Here is a 17,583-nt window from a genome sequence, read left to right on the forward strand (position 1 = left end):
ATTGAAAAAATTATATAATAATTTATGCATACACGTGATGAGCAACAAATTTTGGGAACGTAAAATCTGGTGAAAAATTAATAGCAAATGTGACGACTCACGTGACATTGATGTGGGTCATCGTTATGACTACGACATCAAAAATAAGTAAATCAAGCGGTTATATGAAAAATCCCCTATCGTACGTAAACCTAAAAATCAGTATTCGTTACCAGTAATCTATTATGTTTACCCATTATTAGCATGGAAAGTACGAGCGGACAGTGGAATACTTGAATATACTATGTAACAAAGAATGCCGGATGCGAATTCTTCAATGGCAGTAGTTCCTGTTGATGAGATTAGACCACTGTTGATTAAACGACGAAGTTGTGAATTGGTCAAGACACCTGCACCATGCGTTAACAAAGCCCTTTTTCATCTTGGAAGATTGAAGGTAAATATATTTTATGAGCAATGATGAGCTGTTTAGATTACTGACTCCAGGAATTATTCCAGTAGCAGTACTTATTCTAGTATAATGTGTAATGAAATGTGGCATCAGTATCTAGCCTAAGTCTGTAAGTGATTCTGAAAGAAAAAAATGTGTATTTAAATATAGTAATACAGTCAGATCACACATTTATCGTCTGGTTTAAAGACAGATCATTGATCTCTCAAAAAACTCGTTTATTTGGACAAAATCTTTTCTAATACATAAAATAGATTTATAGAGTTTTTACCCCCTAAGGAATGTGCCCCGGGCATTTTGACTCAAATCAAAATTGAAAGAAAATAAATTGTAAATCACACATACGATAATTTCTCCTCCAAGTGTGGTTGGCCACTAACTATATGATTTCTTTAATTCTTCATACATCACCTATTATATTTATATCATTTCAGGAACTTTTGAGAGTGGCACTTGAAAATCCAACACAGATTGAACATGGGAGATTAACTGAATTAGAAGCTCAAAAACTTTTTGGTAAATAAGGTTTTTTATTTTAATTCACCTAGTATTCGAAAGCATTCCATTTGGTTACATGCATTTTATACGTTTAACAAGTTTGCTGGAGCCCTTTTTTTTTTAACTTTCCTAAAATCATTTCAACACATATATTGCTCTGTATAAGTAGCCACAGATACTAATGGGTAGGCCTACTTGGGAAGGACCCGATTCATTCGGGTTCTGCTTTGCTTATTTATTACAAGCTGGGTGAGGTGAATCCTAGATCTTTAACCTACGACTCCAACATGGTAGTTAGCCCATCACTCTATCTCAGGGGTTCTCAGCCTGGGGTTCGCGGGAAGATTTTCAGGGGTACTTGAATGGAAGTTGAGTTTTCATGTGTTGCTATTTTTTAATATCCTTTACTACCAGAGGAAAATGCGTGCCGATTGAAGGTTTTCTGTGATATTCCGTTGTGTGATGCAACAATGTGAAATCCACGACTTTGCAGCCAGACTGTGAAATCTCAAAAGATAATGCGCTGCAAGCATTGCAGAAAGTAATATGCTAATTAAAACTTGAGAGATATTTTAAGAATTCATTAGTTAGGTGGAGGACAAGAGCAATAACATCAACACGAAGATTTAATTTAGTTACAGCAGTTGGTCAAAAAAATGGTGGCTGCAGCAAATTGTTAGGTAATAAATTACAACTTTGTTTGGTGTCTGATATCTGTGGGTTTGGGTTGATAGTTTCGTGACTCGGGGGTACCTAACAGAAAAAAAATTGAGAACCCCTGATCTAACTAGCAGGCCATCATGCCCAGTTCTTGGTGCTCCCGAAGTATGCGAACCAAGATGGCGGACATCGGAACGTAACATGGGTAACAGGTTAGGGTTAGGCGATAATTTTTTTCCAATTTTCCTTATTTTAGTCCTATTATCAGTTCGAAGACTAGCCAAGAGCCTCCCGTAGTATTTATACCTAAAATTATGGCCTAACCCTAACCTAGTACACATTATACATTCCGATGTCCGCCATCTTGGTTCGCATACTTCGGGAGCCTCCAGTTCTTGATATGCTGGCTAGGTCGTTTCATGTGATCCAAAGTTATACTGGTATATGGGCGGAAGGTACTTTTACTCTTTAAGGTACTAAGGTACTCTTTTATTTCTCTTTTTCACAATTGATATTAGGCTTTTTATATTCTCTTGAAATTATCAGCCGTAATTTGTTTTGCATTGAAAGGCAGATGTGTTCCATTCTATGCTGCATATTCGATGAACTCATTTTAATTTTTATCCAGTTAGACAATATTTACTTCCAGATTTATTAATATATTTTTACTATTAGACAACCATCCCAAAGGCTGGAAACATTTGAGGTTTGATGTTCCACGTCGAAAAGAAAGCAACACTTCATCATCATATTCATTCGAAAGTAGTGAGGATTTTGTGAAAGATGAACCTCTGCTCACAATCACTGGAATTGGAGGACAAATCAAAGATGATGGTATAACTTTAGAATTACCCTGTTTTAATATTAGCGAAGATCGTGTTCTCTTCGACTTAACTCAAATATTTTGAAAGAGAACAATGGAAATCTGAAATAGACCAATTTTTGCTAATATATATAGCCTACCATCAAAAGATACAAGGATGGCAACATTCTAGTTTCTGAATATTTTCATTTCAAAAAGGTTCTTTTTAATTTTATTTTTATAATTTTTTTATGGTGGGTAAGCCATAATCTGATTGAATATTTTATACCAATCAAATGAATTTCTATATCGATATTTTCCATGAACACGAGGTGCTTATTGTCAATTGTTTTCTATTGTAAATTACTAATATTATAATGAGGATCCTGCTTTCCTTCTATTTCATATTAGAGAATTGAAACTGAAGCTGAATAGTTAGTTCAGACAATGCCTATACAATCTATACAGCTTTTACAATCTTTTTTTTTTCTGTTAGTGCTCAACAAGGTATATTCCTTTTTTGTAAGAGACGTTGATATTGGTTGGTTTTTATATTAATTAACATTTATATTTCATTTAATGCTGCTTAGCTACACAAGACCAAAAAATTGTCCTATTTTGTTTTCAGAGAGAGGTGATGCTGATCGAATTGTTCATGTTAGTCAATTAGAAGAGAAAAATCAGCTTCCTCCTCAAGAAGTATTTAGTCAGGTGATTTAACTTATGTATGCACAAATTAATAATTAGTTAAATTTTATCATATAACGTATATGATTACAGTACCTATGGTGCACCATGCTAGATTTACATTACCTCTGAATGACTTTTATTTTTAATCCATATTCTAAGCAATATACATTTCTGGTACTATATACTTCGCCTATTACTGCAGTATTAATGGGTATTTTGCCCACCGTGGCTAAAGTAGGCTCCATTTTACTTATCACCAATACTAATCCAATCCTAACCATAATTTAAAAAAGATTGAAAATAGCTAAATATTGGAGTTCAGAAAAGTTTGTTCTAACCACAGGAGGAGTCTAGTCTCTCCATTGCATCTATTTCTTGTAATTGAAGTTTGTGCTGTTTTTTTTTCTGTTCATTTTGGACCTAACAACAATGGGGAAAAACTGGGGTTTTGAACAGAAAGTACTTCAAACTTTTGGCACCTCAATTACATTGATAACTGATATTACTTCTATCTCTCATGTTTGATAAACTTCATTTTAATTTTTGGCAACTTTACAGAATTTCTGTCCTTGTGTGTTTGTCTTGGGTATTGTAATTCTTTTGTATCATCGCAGATTGTCAAAATAAAATTTTATATTTGATTCAATATTCACTACAATAAATAAATATTCAACAGGTTAGACAATTGATTGTAAGACTTGAAGAAGATCGTCGGTTGACAGAACTTGCACTTGGAGTCGAAGATGGAAAAGTTAATTCTCTCAGTGAAAAAATTGACAGAATGTGTCAGAAGAGATTGTTGCAACTTCCACTTGCAGTACAAAAAGGTAGCTTACCAGTTTCACTGCAATTTTATGAAACTAATCATTGTTAATGTGGAGTTTTATTGATTTATATTGACAGTCTTGCGTTTGAATTCATTACTGCATAGCTAGGGTGATTGTTTACTAATGAAAGGTTTTTTCATTATGGGATATGAATGGTTATTCCATTTCTAACCCCATATATATGTGAGGCAGAATTCTCTGGTTTAGCCATCATGATGCCTGAATATGATGTAGATCACATTTATAGGCTGAAATAATAATGATGGTAACATTTGCAAAAATATTTCAGCAATTGATGAATTCTGCCAAAGAAGCACTTCTTGCACAACTGTCTGTATAAGGGACCATATTATATGGTGCTCCCGAAGTATGTGCACCAAGATGGCACACAACCTGAACATAGTATGTGTACCAGTTTAGTGTTGTCAGGTTGTGCATCATCCGCCGGATTTTTTTCTCTGAAATGAATAGATATAACACTGCAGGCAAATCACTTTGAGTTGTTCTAAATTGCAATACAGTGTAACTCCAGTTTTTCACACTCTTTGATGTTTGTAAATAAAATTGAAAACATTAAATAAGTGTTATTCATTCAACAGAACACGATGCATGTGCGGCCGATATCAGTGAATTGCAGTGGCATGTTGGATACATGGAACGTCAGTTAGAAAGATGTCGACAGAGAGTGCAAGTAGCCGAAGTTCTCAACAATCGATTAAAAGATGACATTGCTTTTGTCAAGAAGCATTGGTATGTATAAATCATGATTTTGGCTCAGTTTTGAACCCATGAAATAATTGAAGAACAAGTTTTCAAATGAACATTGCGCTTGATTAGCAATATATATCTTGTGTAATCAAACATGATGCCAAATGGCAGCCCAATATGCCTTGGAGATTGGGTGCATACAACCATCTCTACACCAAACTGTATGAGATGAGTCTAAAACTGTTGTCACCATTGACATTTATTAATGTTTCAAATGCAGTGACTTGAATTTTTAAAGAAATTTTTTTGTCATGTATATTTATGGGTTCCATTACATTTGAACTTGTGTACATTTGAACCCACGTACATTTGAACCCACGACAATTGCACCTGCATACTATTGCACCTATGGAAATTTTTTTGTTTCACGGATATTTGAACCCATACTAACCCTAACCCATGGGTTTTAGCACCTGCATATAGATTGAACCCGCGGATAAACGCATGGGTTCAAATGTACATGGGTTCAAATGTACGTGGGTTCAAATGTACGGTCACCATATTTATGATATAGATTTGTAGTGAATTTTGAAAACATTAAATTCACGGGTATTTACCTTAATAAAATTTACTGATTGCTGGCCTAAATTTTTGTTTGAAGCAAAGGGCATTTTCAGTAAAATTGAGAGTGCAAGTGAAAAAAGTTTGGTGCTCCCGAAGTATGCGAACCAAGATGGCGGACATCGGAACGTAACATGGGTAACAGATTAGGGTTAGGCGATAATTTTTTTCCAATTTTCCTTATTTTAGTCCTATTATCAGTTCGAAGACTAGCCAAGAGCCTCCCTTGGTATGTATACCTAAAATTATGGCCTAACCCTAACCTAGTACACATATTACTTTCCGATGTCCGCCATCTTGGTTCGCATACTTCGGGAGCCCCAAAAGTTTATTCCTCTGAGTTGGGAATAGTTGCTTATCATTTCTGAAGCATAGGCATGAATAATGAAGAAGTCTGTGATAACTACTGACGTGCGCAGTTTGGCAATGATTATCCATTCATTCATTTCTATAGGAATTTAAACCTACAAATACATGAAGCCAGGGGTGCAGCCAGGAATTTTGAATGGGGGGGGGGGATCCTGAAATTCTCTTTTGCCAAGTTAGACCCAACAGCTAATGGATCTGGCAAGAGTCTTGAGGGTCTGACAGGCGTTTCGACCCACGATAAAATTGTTTTGCATGTTACAGAAAAATGCCTATTTTACGCATTTTAAAAGGGGGGGGATTTTGACCCCCAACCCCCTGATTACACCCCTACATGTAACCATGTCTTTCTATAATTATATCTTATGAACTTTTTTTTAACATTCAATCTATCTAATCTTCAGCTAAATGAAATCTTGCACCTTGCATATTATTGTTTACTCTTCATTATTAATATAAAAAAATATAAAACAAAACATATTGGTTTTCACTCAAATTAATATGATAAAATAATAATCTATCATGTGACTGAAAACAATTTCGTAAACTGATTATAAATATATTTTAATAATTGTTTTTAATAACTCACAACATACTTATCATCAATCCATATTATTTTTCGGACATTATAATGATAATTACTGTCGCTTGACAACAATTAATTACTTTTGTTGAGAATATTTAAATCCTTTTATTATTGTCCCTTTAAATTTCTTTTCTTTGTCCAAGATTCTTATGTTAAAAACATAATCGAATTAAAATATCATTTTCCGATATGGTTTGGTATCTATAACACTTTCCAATATATTTATTACAAATTGTGGTTCGCCTAGCACATATTGCATTTGTGTTGTGGGCAGCATGGTACGTCATTTAACTTCAATTAGTTAGAAATATGAATGTACTAATACTTAAAAAATAGGTGAAGCTGGAATTACAGCATTATTTGTAGTTTGATGGTACTATATGTTCTGAGGTTTTGAGTAGAAAACACTGGAACATGCTAAAATAAATAATTCAATGAACTACGGTGTGCTTGCAGTTACCTGTATGTTGTTATGAAGGGTGGTGATGGTAAAAAGTAAGGGAGTTAGATTAGAAATTGTGGTAACTATACTCGTACAGTCATTTAAAAATAATGTAAAAAATGCCAGGAGTTTGATCGTATTTTAGGCAGTTTTCTATAATCTTAAAACATCGATTTTTTTTTCCAGCCCTCTCGTTGAAGAAAAACTTATTTTGGAGAAGGATGCTATGCAAAAGATTAAGACAATGCAAAAACAAACAGACAACGTAAGACAGTTTTGTTAAAGTTTTTAATTTTTAATTACAAGTTTCTAAAGTTTCTTGCTTCAAATCTGAAATCTTTCCATTTTTGCACAAGTTCTTTCATTTTATTGGTATGATAAGATTTTTATGAGGAGAGGAAAGTCAGTAAGATGACTTAATCATATGGCGGACCTCTGCCTTTCATTTAGTTACCAATCCATGTCTGGTATGGGATTAGTTAGCCAGTTAGTTGTTTCAGATGCATGGACCTAATGGTGGAGACAGCTTTAGCTAACCAGGGGTTACATCAACCACCCTATGATGGCAAGCAGTTCAACTACCATCTTGAGCAGGGGTGGGCAACTTCTCTAGTCGACGGGCCAGGTGTGGGAAAATGTAGTCCTCGGTGGGCCGGATTTTTACAAAAAATACTTCGGTATCCAATCTTTGTTAAATGCTCGACACTCTCTGTCAACTTCATGTTTCTTGGGATATTTCATAGTTAATAAAACTCAATATAAAATCTAATTTCTAAAATCTATTTATATTTGGAATCTAAATATAACTGATAACAGTAGTGGGGAATGTTTACAACGCTCTCTGCTTTGATCTTATATTGTTTGTTTAACAAGTGTGCTAACGCAATTGTTTGTTCACTAAGGCAATTGTTTATTTCACGAGCCCACACTGACAGTGCGGTGAGAATAGAGCAATCGGGAATGATGCGTCGGACCACATTACAGAGTGTGTGGTTGGATACAGCCAGCTGGTCGGACAAAATTTTAATGTAAAACCTTCATTTATTTATCCAGGAATTATCAGATGCAAGAATAGAACTAGACAAAGCTGAAGCTAAATATCAAGAAGCTTCTGAGAAAGCTGAAAATGAAAGATTAACTACTCAGAAAAAATTAGAAGGAATTAGAGGACAACTGAGATTGCTAAAGTAAGTTGTGTGATACTGACCATGAATTGGGAATGTTTATGATATTATATGAACTAATTGTGTGCGATAGTGCAGTAGCCCCCAAAGTTGATTGATGGGGCCAAAATTAGAAGCGCAAGGACATTCGTGACTCGTATGTAATCCTAATACCGGTACGGATAATTAAGATATCAATATAATTGAATTTTTACGAATTTACACATGCTTAGACTGTGATATTGACGTAACAATAGGCATTATTTAGAACCCAAAAAAGTAGAAACACAAAGTTTTAAACTATTTCACGGGTTCGACGGGTCATATTAAAAATCGTTAGGCGGGCCGAATTGGCCCATGTGCCATGGTATGGGAAGCACTGATATAGCGGGTAAAGTCTTAGACTTAACTGTGTTGACATTCGCACATTACACATTTCGGATTCAAACTGCACGCCCCCCGCACAATGTGTAGGATATGACTAAATGGAAAGGTTCCGGTCCCTTCAAATAATAGTATCTCCTTAAGTATCATCAGATATCAGTGGGTGCTTGTATAGGGTCTTGTTTGGAGCCAAATGTGAAAATAAGCATCATTTATAAAAAACTTGGATCATACTTTAAATATCATGGCAAAATATATAAACTCATGAATAAAAAAATAAATGGGAAAAACTCATAGAGATTTAGAACATAATATTTAATTTTTTTTCAAATACGACTTTATGTAATCTCATGTTTTAGAAAAGACCTTCAGCATTCTGAAGCATTACATGCAGCTTATTTAAAGAAAGCAGAACAAAGTCGACAAAAACTAGCTGATCAGGAGGAAGAACTCATTAATCTACAAAAAAGAGCAGGTTGGTAGTTATATTGATTTGAAATCTTCTTCAAATAATGTTAGTGCAGTTTTATCCTAGCAAATTATATGAGGAACCACTATTCACTTTCTCATTTCCAAAAAACTAATAAGAGGTAGCTGTTAGGAAAAAGTTCTTGTGTACACCATGCTGTGGGAAATATTTAAATTCTTTAAATTTAATTTTGTTGTACTGTCACAATATGCCACGTAAAAACTAAGTGTGTGTTTATAAATATATTGCTTTCTATAGAAATTTCTCACCATTCAAAGCATTTTTTCATTTTTTCTATCCAGTTTATGCAATGTGTCGTAATGGTTATATTTTCTTTTGAAAAATGTTTGCATAGAAATCATTGTCATGCTGTTATTATTAACTTCAATGTTGAACCTCGGCCTCTCATCTGGTTGCCAAATATTAAAAATTAGTAACTGAATGAGAGACCATTATTCACCTTTGACCCGTCTTATTGCTTCCCCTCACCCACAAGATGGAAATAGAGAATTGTGAGTCTTCATCTGTGATTTCTCACATTGGTTGTTTCAGAGGAAGCAAAAGATGAAGAACAGGCAGAAATTTATAAAATTGAAGATTTGCGACAACAAATAAAAGAAGTTGAATTTGAAACTGGTGAAGTTAACAAACAAAAAGCTGGAGTGGAGAATGAAATTGAAAATTTGGTGAGAATTTATCTTTTGTTAGTTTTCTGGTTTTATCGGCGCTGAAACCGACGGGCAGGGGGTAAATTCACTTGGCTAACACAGACATAGAACTGAAATAGGGAAAATCGGAATAAAATTATGGCCTAACCTTAACCTGGTACACATGCTACGGGAGTACTGTTTTATCTAGGATTTTTTCCATTTCTCCATCATATTTCTCTGAGAATGATTGCTATTCGAATATATTATAATAGGCAAATGAGTGGCTGGAAAGTTTATTAGTGCAACTTCACAAAAATGAGCAAATTAAAATCACAAGAACTTATTCAAACAAATAATCGCCGATGATCACTGGTATGCCTGAGCTACAAAGAGCAAAAGCATCAATATTATTCTGTAGAAATAATGATTTCGATATTTTAACATGCATAAAACGTCTATCTTTTTTTTAGTATGATAACTAGCCCTTGCTTCTTATCTCATCCAAGTTGTAATTAAGTTGGCAAAGATGTTCTGAATGGAAGATTCATTTTTTTTCACTCCTTAATTCCAAACGGGGCTATGTATATGTAACAATTCTTCTTCCATATTAGCTACATTCTCCATGTATCTTGTTATGCATAACATGCATAAACATGTCTAATCTTGGTTATTATAGTAAATGGTCTATATTCACCATCTATTTCAAGGTGTGAAGTCGGTCAGTCAGTAGTTTGTCTTTTCACATGCCGAAAGTACACATTGTACAAACACAATTAAAAAAATTAAAAAAAAATTAAGCGTGAAAGGAGATGCAATAAACCAGTGATGGTTATTGAGCAGCGTCACCTATGAGGAGAACATAGAATACTAATAAAAATAGTCTGCTTTTTCTTACAATTTCTCCATATCTGGTGTCTTCTTATGTATAACATTTTTCAAGAGTGCATATTCAAAGCAACACCCATTTGTACGCGTATGTATATTTATATACGATTCTCTTCACAGAATGATACGATGAAAGAAAAGATTGGAGCATTGGAAACAAAATATCACAACAGTTTACGAACTTTACGTAAACTACAAGAAGATAATCGAGATATGAAACTCGATATCGAAGATATGAATGAGGAAATTAAAACTTGGTAAGTTCTGACTGAGGTTTGCGATTCTGTTTCTCACAATAAAGCGTCTTCCTAATCATTTGACGGAAGATTCTAAATTGAGTCACAGAGCTAATGAACAGTTATGTTTTTCAATGAATTGGTAAAGTTTTATTAAGTAAAAGAATCGGTACTACCGTAGTGTGTTCCAGGTTAAAATTAGGCTATAATTTTATTCCGATTCTCCTTATTTTTTGTTCTATTACAAGTACGAGGACTGTTTGTGTTAGCAAAGTGAATACACCCCCTGTCCATAGGTTCCAGCTCTTTTATACAACTTGATGTAAAGTGGGCGGACAAAATTAGTTACCTACATATTGGTACACATACTTCTGGAGCACCAAAAAATCTTATTTAATTCTTTGTTTAATGTTTTTAGTGATAAAAGTATCTCAAAATGTGAAAGAGAAGTCGAAAGATATAAAAAAGAGAGAGAAAGATGTGATTCACAATTAAAAGAAGCAAGTACAGAAGTATCAAGAGTCACTGTGATTAATAACGAACTCAAAAGTAGGTTTTTACTTATCGATTTTAATTGGTAAGTATGTTGATAGGTATTTGTCTGTCTGTGTGTTTGTCTGTCTGTCTGTTAAATGCACGCGATATCTCACGAAAGCGCGATTGAATCTGCTGCAGATTTTGCATGTGCATTCATCATATCTCGTACCAAAAGCCTATTGATTTTGGGCGAATTATGTCGTATAATTAGCGAGTTATCAATTAATTAGTGATGGGACACAAGGTGTCATTATGGAGTAAGAGCGCTGTTTTGAGGGATCCCTTAACTTTCGATCGATAAGTCTTCAGTCTCTGACCGATATTCTCGTTTCTTTTTTGATCGAATTTTTAAAATTCTTCTCATATATTATGTTAATTCAGTCAATAAAGTTTTCAGATTTAATTGACATAGAGTTATCGCTAAGATAAAATTAAAAATCAGTTCCAGGCAGTGATGGAGAGTCCTCAATTCTCTTCCGATTGAGTCATAAGTTTTGAAAGTAAATAAAAGAGTTTTCTAGATAAATGACTTGACTCAAACTTCGACTAGGACAACTGCCAGAGGGACCTGAACCTGAAACAAATTTTAGGCAATTTGAGATGGCAAAAATGAATACTATGAAAATGAATTTCACACATCACTATATGTAGTCCTAATGAATAAAAATAAAATACTAAATTGAAGTAGCAATAAATTTAAATAGGGCATTTTAAATTGATGCCACAAAAAAGGTTGTCAGAATAAGATCATGGCTGTAGGTTGTCTTGACGTGGGCTTCAGAAATTTGCTGGGACTCTAATTCAATGCCCAGTTACATGGGTTGACATGCGTTATAGGGACTTTCACCGATATTAGTTTCAGGCTTCAGTAAAAATGACTGCTTTATTGGGTGTCGCAGCTCGATAACCAGTTTTGGTTCCCTGCGACTTCCCTTCCACAGTAATGTAAATATCTTTTTTTCTTTATATTTTTGCATGTTTTGGAAAAAATAAACTTGACTTGACTATTGTAGCTGTATTTTTGTATGCTTATACCACTTACGTTATTTAGTAATCATTATTTATATATTTTTTTTACTAATTCACCACTTCATATTTTCAGTTCAACTTCAAAAAGAAGAAACCAAGTCTCAAGCAATGGAAGATGCATTGAAGGTTAGAATAAGAATTCATTTTTTTTACAAAATGTAAAAATCTCTTGACCTTTTGACAGTTTTTTATATCTGGACATAAAGCATGATTAAAAAGTACAATAAGGCCTATTCTGAATATAGATCTTATTCTTGTAAAACTTGACTAATTTTTTTTAATATTTTTAGACGCAAGCTGAAAGTCTTCGTAAACGAGTTATTGAGGAAATGAGACAAAGAACAGTTCTTGAAACAAAGAAACAGAATAACAGCCAAGCATTGTTGAAAGGAAAAGCCGGTTTGTTAACATTTGTTTTTACACAATTTATAACTCTACTTGAAAGTGCTTCATTATATTAATTAAATAGCGATGTTCACATAACTGCTGGTTGGTTACGGCTGCCTCTACCATCAAGTCTATGTGTATGTAACAAATAACTTGTCAACTAATTCCATACCCAACGTTGACTGGTAACCAAACTGGAGGTTGTTGTCATAGGATGCCATAGGATCGATTCCATTTTCCCTGAGATAAATAGGAAACTCCTATTCTGGTACATAAATATTACCAGTGCTGGTAATCTGTCTTGTGGGAACCTGAGCTATGAAATTCGAACAGATATTTTTGAAGTTGAAATGACATATATATATAGAATGCCATTGCTTTAATGTGTATTTGAGGACTTTTTTAAAGAGGCGAATATTAGGTAAGTTTTGTCCTATTTGAGCATTTGCACCAGTGAGAAAGTTTTACATTTTTCCCTTCCTTACAAAATTCACTTTGAAAACTAATTGAGCTATGGGAAATATGGACTGTTCAGTCTAAAGTACTTTTTGCATTATTTGCAAACAATTTTTTTTTGGATTTTAGTACCTTTCACTGAAAGACAAATTTTATCTCGTATGATATTTGTATGTGTATGCTATCATTAGCTATTTGGCACTAAATAACCCTTTTGTGAGTTTAATTTAATAAAGGTTATGCTTGTTTTTAAGAAAATAAAAAGAAGAGAGCTAAAGTTGCGAAAACTCTCCAAGATACGGAATCCTCGGTTGCTAAGATACAAGAAGATGTCGATAAATTGAAGAAACAACATGACAGCACAACTCAGGTTAAGAGTATATTTCCACACAGAGCAATGAGCTTTATTTGTGAAATATATCAGAAACATATTGGTAAATGTGAAAAATGGTGGATCATATTTTATACAACACAGTTTCACAAATCAAATTATTGCCCAATTTAAAAAATTAATTCTATTGAAATTGTATCAAACTTTATTATGTTTCATTTGTAGGAAGTCAATGAATTGGAAGCCAAACTTGCTCAAGTTAGATCAGAACATGAAAAAGAAGAAAATATATTAACAAAGGAGAGAGATGTTCTTGCCCCACAGGAAAAAGATTTATTAGTAAGAAATATTATTAGTCATAGCCTGTACTAAACTGAATTGTACATAAACTTAAAATATATACCGGTATGTAAACGGAAAATTAACTGTTACTGAAGAATTATATTTCATTTTTCAATCAGTTTCACAAACTGTCTATTTCTACTAGATTGTCATTGTTGAGTTTACAGCGTATAAGGGAAACGGCATTGCGTTTGTATTTGCAGTGAAATTTAACAAAATGTTCACACTTTATTTCCAGACTTAAATAGAATTATTTTTTCTCAGGCGACTCAATTGTCTTTACAAAGCAAAATCAAAGAAATGGAATTTGAAGAAGAACAGATGAGACAGAAGTTGAAAGATATGAAAGTTTCTAAGAATGCAATGAAGAAACGAATTGCAACTACAGAAGAGAATATTGCCAATATTACGTGAGTTTATGATAAGTATTCATGTGTCTATCAGTTTGTAGATGGTGAGTGGGAGCACTTTAGATTGGTGAGTTTAGTGGTGTTCTCGGGGAGAGGAAAATTGATAAGGCGTCTGACTCGTGTGTGGAACCATGTGTCATTTGGGAACCATGTGTCATATGGGAATAGTCAACCAGTTATTCATTTTAGCTTATTAATTTGCTGATGGAGGAAACCACAACTGACTAGTAGCTTTGAAAACCACCCTGTTACAGCCAGAAGGGAGTATAGCAATGGTCTCACAGATTAGTGCCAAAACACTTACCGGTATTTATTTTATTGAATGTTAGTATCCAAAGCCAGATCCAAATGCTTTCAACTGCTAGGCATATTATGTCCTTGTAGGACTTTCCTTGGAGTGAAGGTTCAAAATATCTGAACCATAAAATTTATTTTGTTTTTGAATAATGCTGGTACTGGTAGTTATTCATGTAGTAGTTATTATAAGGCATTTTAGTTTTTCTAATGAACAATTTATATCACATGTGTTGGTTCAAAAAATCTGAATAGTTTTTATTTTAAAAATTATGCATGTTATTTGTGATTTTTTCTGTTTAGAGATGATTTGGAAGAAGTTAGTCTACGTCTTGAATCGAGTAAAAAAAAAAATTCTGAATTACAAAAACAATTGGATGAGGCATCAGGTATTTATCACAATATTTTTTTCCTTAGGGAAGGATGACACTGGGAATCCTGTGGGTGCAATGGCCCAGCTATTTATTCTGTACTCCCGTAGTGTGTGTACCAGATTACGGTTAGGCCACATTTTATTTCGATTTTCCTTATTTTAGTTCTATTATGAGTTCGGGGACTGTCTGTGTTAGCCAAGTGAATATACCCCCTGCCTATAGGTTTCAGTCCCTTTACACAACTTGATGTAAAGTAGGCGAACAAAATTAGTTACCTCAATATTGGTACACATACTTCTGGAGCACCAATTTTTCTATGCTGACATTGCGGGTGGTAATAGATCTTGGATTTGTGTTACAGGTCCACCCTTTCTGTGCTCACATTATCTTATCTGGCTATGATTGAGACATGTATTACTTATGGTAGATTCTTTTTGTTCGAATATTGACATGCTTTTACTGTTTGACCTGGCTTCTCTTATAAAAAGCAATTTTATTTTCCCAGGTCGATTAGCTGAAAGAAAGAAGGATCATCATGAAATGATGGACAGTAGATTGCAAATTAAAGTCAAATTAGAAACCAACATTCATGATGAGTTGGACAGAAATAAAGAACTTGCACAAGACTACAGGTTTGATTTTATTGCCTTTAAGTTTTGCAGGCACTTGCAAAAATATTTTCAGATGGCTTCTCAGTATATATATGGCACTAAAATGCGCTGAATACAAGCATGAAGAATGGTTATAGCTATATTGAAAATTTGTGATAAGAAATCGTATTCAATTGTGAAAGATAATTAAAAACAATTGAAATTTTGACAGAGTTTACTACATCTGAAACCAAAGTTCTATATTTTTCATGACAACACTCCTTCTTTCACTTTATCCAGAGATTTGCAAAGTGAATACATTGACTTAAAAAACAGGTTGATGTCACTTTATGACAACAAAGTGAAATTAGAAGCCAGCATCAAAGATCATAAACAGGTGAACTATTTATCTATGGAATGAGTCATTGATCATGATTGATGATTTTTCCTATCATCGAAGAGTTTATTCAATAAAATTTCATGTTGTTTATATATTTTGTGCTCATAAGGTTTGGATGGATTCAGAAATACAAATATATGCATTATTTTGATTCAAAAATTTTCTTATTGTCTTTTCCTTAAAGTCGTTCCAAGACCGAAAACATAGCAACTAATCTAAGGTGAAATGCACTCAGAAATAAAGTCGTTAGCGGACACCTCGAAATATTCACGGTGTCCGTATTTGTCATAAACATCATTTGATACCAAATATGAATCCACAAATCAACTTATTGTCAGTTTTCTGCCTTTGTTATTTTTTTCAGAACTAGTCACCTTATGGCTGTATTATTCTCACCCAATCTACATAAAAATTATTCTGTTATGATTGTTGTTTTTCAACGCTTTACTTCCAATCGACAAATAATAAGTCTTAAACCTCTTTTGTCTATTATTAACAGCAATTTGGCTATGATATACTAGATTAACATCAAAAACCAAACCAAAAATTTCTTTTTCTAGTTACTCGCTTTGCAAGAAAAATTCAATGTTGCTTTGAAACAATATTATCACGATCGTGGTGAATTTAACAAAGCAGGACTACACAAGTTTCATTCAGAAGCAGAGGTAAACATACTTTATTTTTTGAAAGACTATTAATTTTGAATACTTGGTCATTGCTCCAGACTGTGGGCCATATGAAAACTATGGCGAATTATCACACAAACAAATAGACACAGTGAAAATGAGAGAGAGCTATGCTCAAATGTCTCATTGTCTTTAAACTTACAGTAAAATGTTTAAATAATTGTTTGAAATGTCATATGGAGGCATTCTGACCAAATATTGCAATGCTATCTGATAATTCACTCACACAGTTAACTCACTCACTTCAATTATGATTAATAACACTCTTGTATATAAATTAACCGCTAGATTTAAGCCCACAACTGTGGTGATGACATAAATGAAAATTGATAACATCGTAATTCCTAGATCTTAATGTAACTTTATTATTTCACTTCAGGACAATTCTAATGCCATGGTTAAGATCCAGACAGGATTGCAGAAGACGATAACAAATATTTCAAAGTTTCTTAAATCACAAATCGATGGAGGAGCAGCCAATGAAGTTCAAGAAGCTGCAATGAAACATCTACTGACTGATGATAGTCTCATAACAGCTTGAAAAGTTTCCCTCTTGAGTACTTTAGCCCATCAGACTAGAAAACTTCCTGGGAGATTAATTCAATTTCATGATGATATTTAGAGTAAAATTTCATTTACCAATTTTTAGTTTTTTAATATCAAAGTATCGCATGTCATAAATTTTTCAATATATTATTTTCCATCAAACTCCTATTCTTGTGACATTTTTTATAAGTAATATTTAATAGACTAAATGAGTGGCTAAGTTATAGTCATAGCATTTAGTACTCATGGTAAGTATAGAATAAAGTAGGATAGGACTTACATATTTATCGCTGGAGGGTCGATAAGACAACTTAATCATGTGGCGAATCCCAGCCGCAACCGACAAGCTGTTTCGAACTGAAGATCTATGGTTCAATCCGAACCAGGCTATTGATTTGGTGAATCCTTGCCATGGAGAGAGAGTTTATTTTTATTTGTCAAACCATGAAACACACAATACATGCATGAATAATTAAAAAATAAAAAAAACAGATTCTTTGGTATAAGACTGGGAGACAACGATACGACCTTTTGGGGTCATCAGAGTCTGTTGCCACCCATACAATTATATTATTAGTAATAAAATAAATCATCAGGTACGGTGTAAGGAAATACAATACCTCTCGTTTATTCATTATATACACTATTTACAATACTTTATTTTTGAAAATACAGTTAAGGTAGGTCATGTTAATCAGAAGCAGATAGCCTTGCTCCAGTGAACATGTACTAATTGAAAAAAGTCAAACCACATAAACCCACG

At 33.6% G+C, this 17,583-nt stretch overlaps 1 protein-coding gene across 1 annotated transcript; it reads left to right on the plus strand.

The window, feature by feature from the left end:
* Window positions 1-162: 162 nt before the first annotated feature.
* Window positions 163-17,203, plus strand: LOC120345822 (coiled-coil domain-containing protein 178-like). Its single transcript, XM_039415379.2, has 22 exons — window positions 163-436; window positions 886-967; window positions 2,285-2,443; window positions 3,040-3,122; window positions 3,778-3,928; window positions 4,528-4,678; window positions 6,838-6,916; window positions 7,705-7,838; window positions 8,558-8,673; window positions 9,220-9,353; window positions 10,323-10,459; window positions 10,857-10,987; window positions 12,078-12,130; window positions 12,295-12,403; window positions 13,102-13,217; window positions 13,404-13,517; window positions 13,785-13,930; window positions 14,528-14,613; window positions 15,104-15,230; window positions 15,489-15,585; window positions 16,149-16,253; window positions 16,654-17,203. The coding sequence occupies exons 1-22, from the start codon at window positions 296-298 to the stop codon at window positions 16,813-16,815; spliced, it is 2,613 nt and encodes an 870-aa protein (XP_039271313.2). The 5' UTR covers window positions 163-295; the 3' UTR covers window positions 16,816-17,203.
* The last annotated feature ends 380 nt before the right edge of the window (window positions 17,204-17,583 follow it).

Source organism: Styela clava, chromosome 8, assembly GCF_964204865.1.
Source record: "Styela clava chromosome 8, kaStyClav1.hap1.2, whole genome shotgun sequence".
Classification (NCBI taxonomy): domain Eukaryota; kingdom Metazoa; phylum Chordata; class Ascidiacea; order Stolidobranchia; family Styelidae; genus Styela; species Styela clava.

Excerpts from the sequence above, each read along its gene's own strand:
- LOC120345822 (XM_039415379.2), top strand. The coding sequence starts at position 296 with ATGCCGGATGCGAATTCTTCAATGGCAGTAGTTCCTGTTGATGAGATT. Across the intron at positions 3,929-4,527 it reads TCCACTTGCAGTACAAAAAG|AACACGATGCATGTGCGGCC; the intron begins GTAGCTTACCAG and ends TTCATTCAACAG. Across the intron at positions 12,404-13,101 it reads ATTGTTGAAAGGAAAAGCCG|AAAATAAAAAGAAGAGAGCT; the intron begins GTTTGTTAACAT and ends CTTGTTTTTAAG.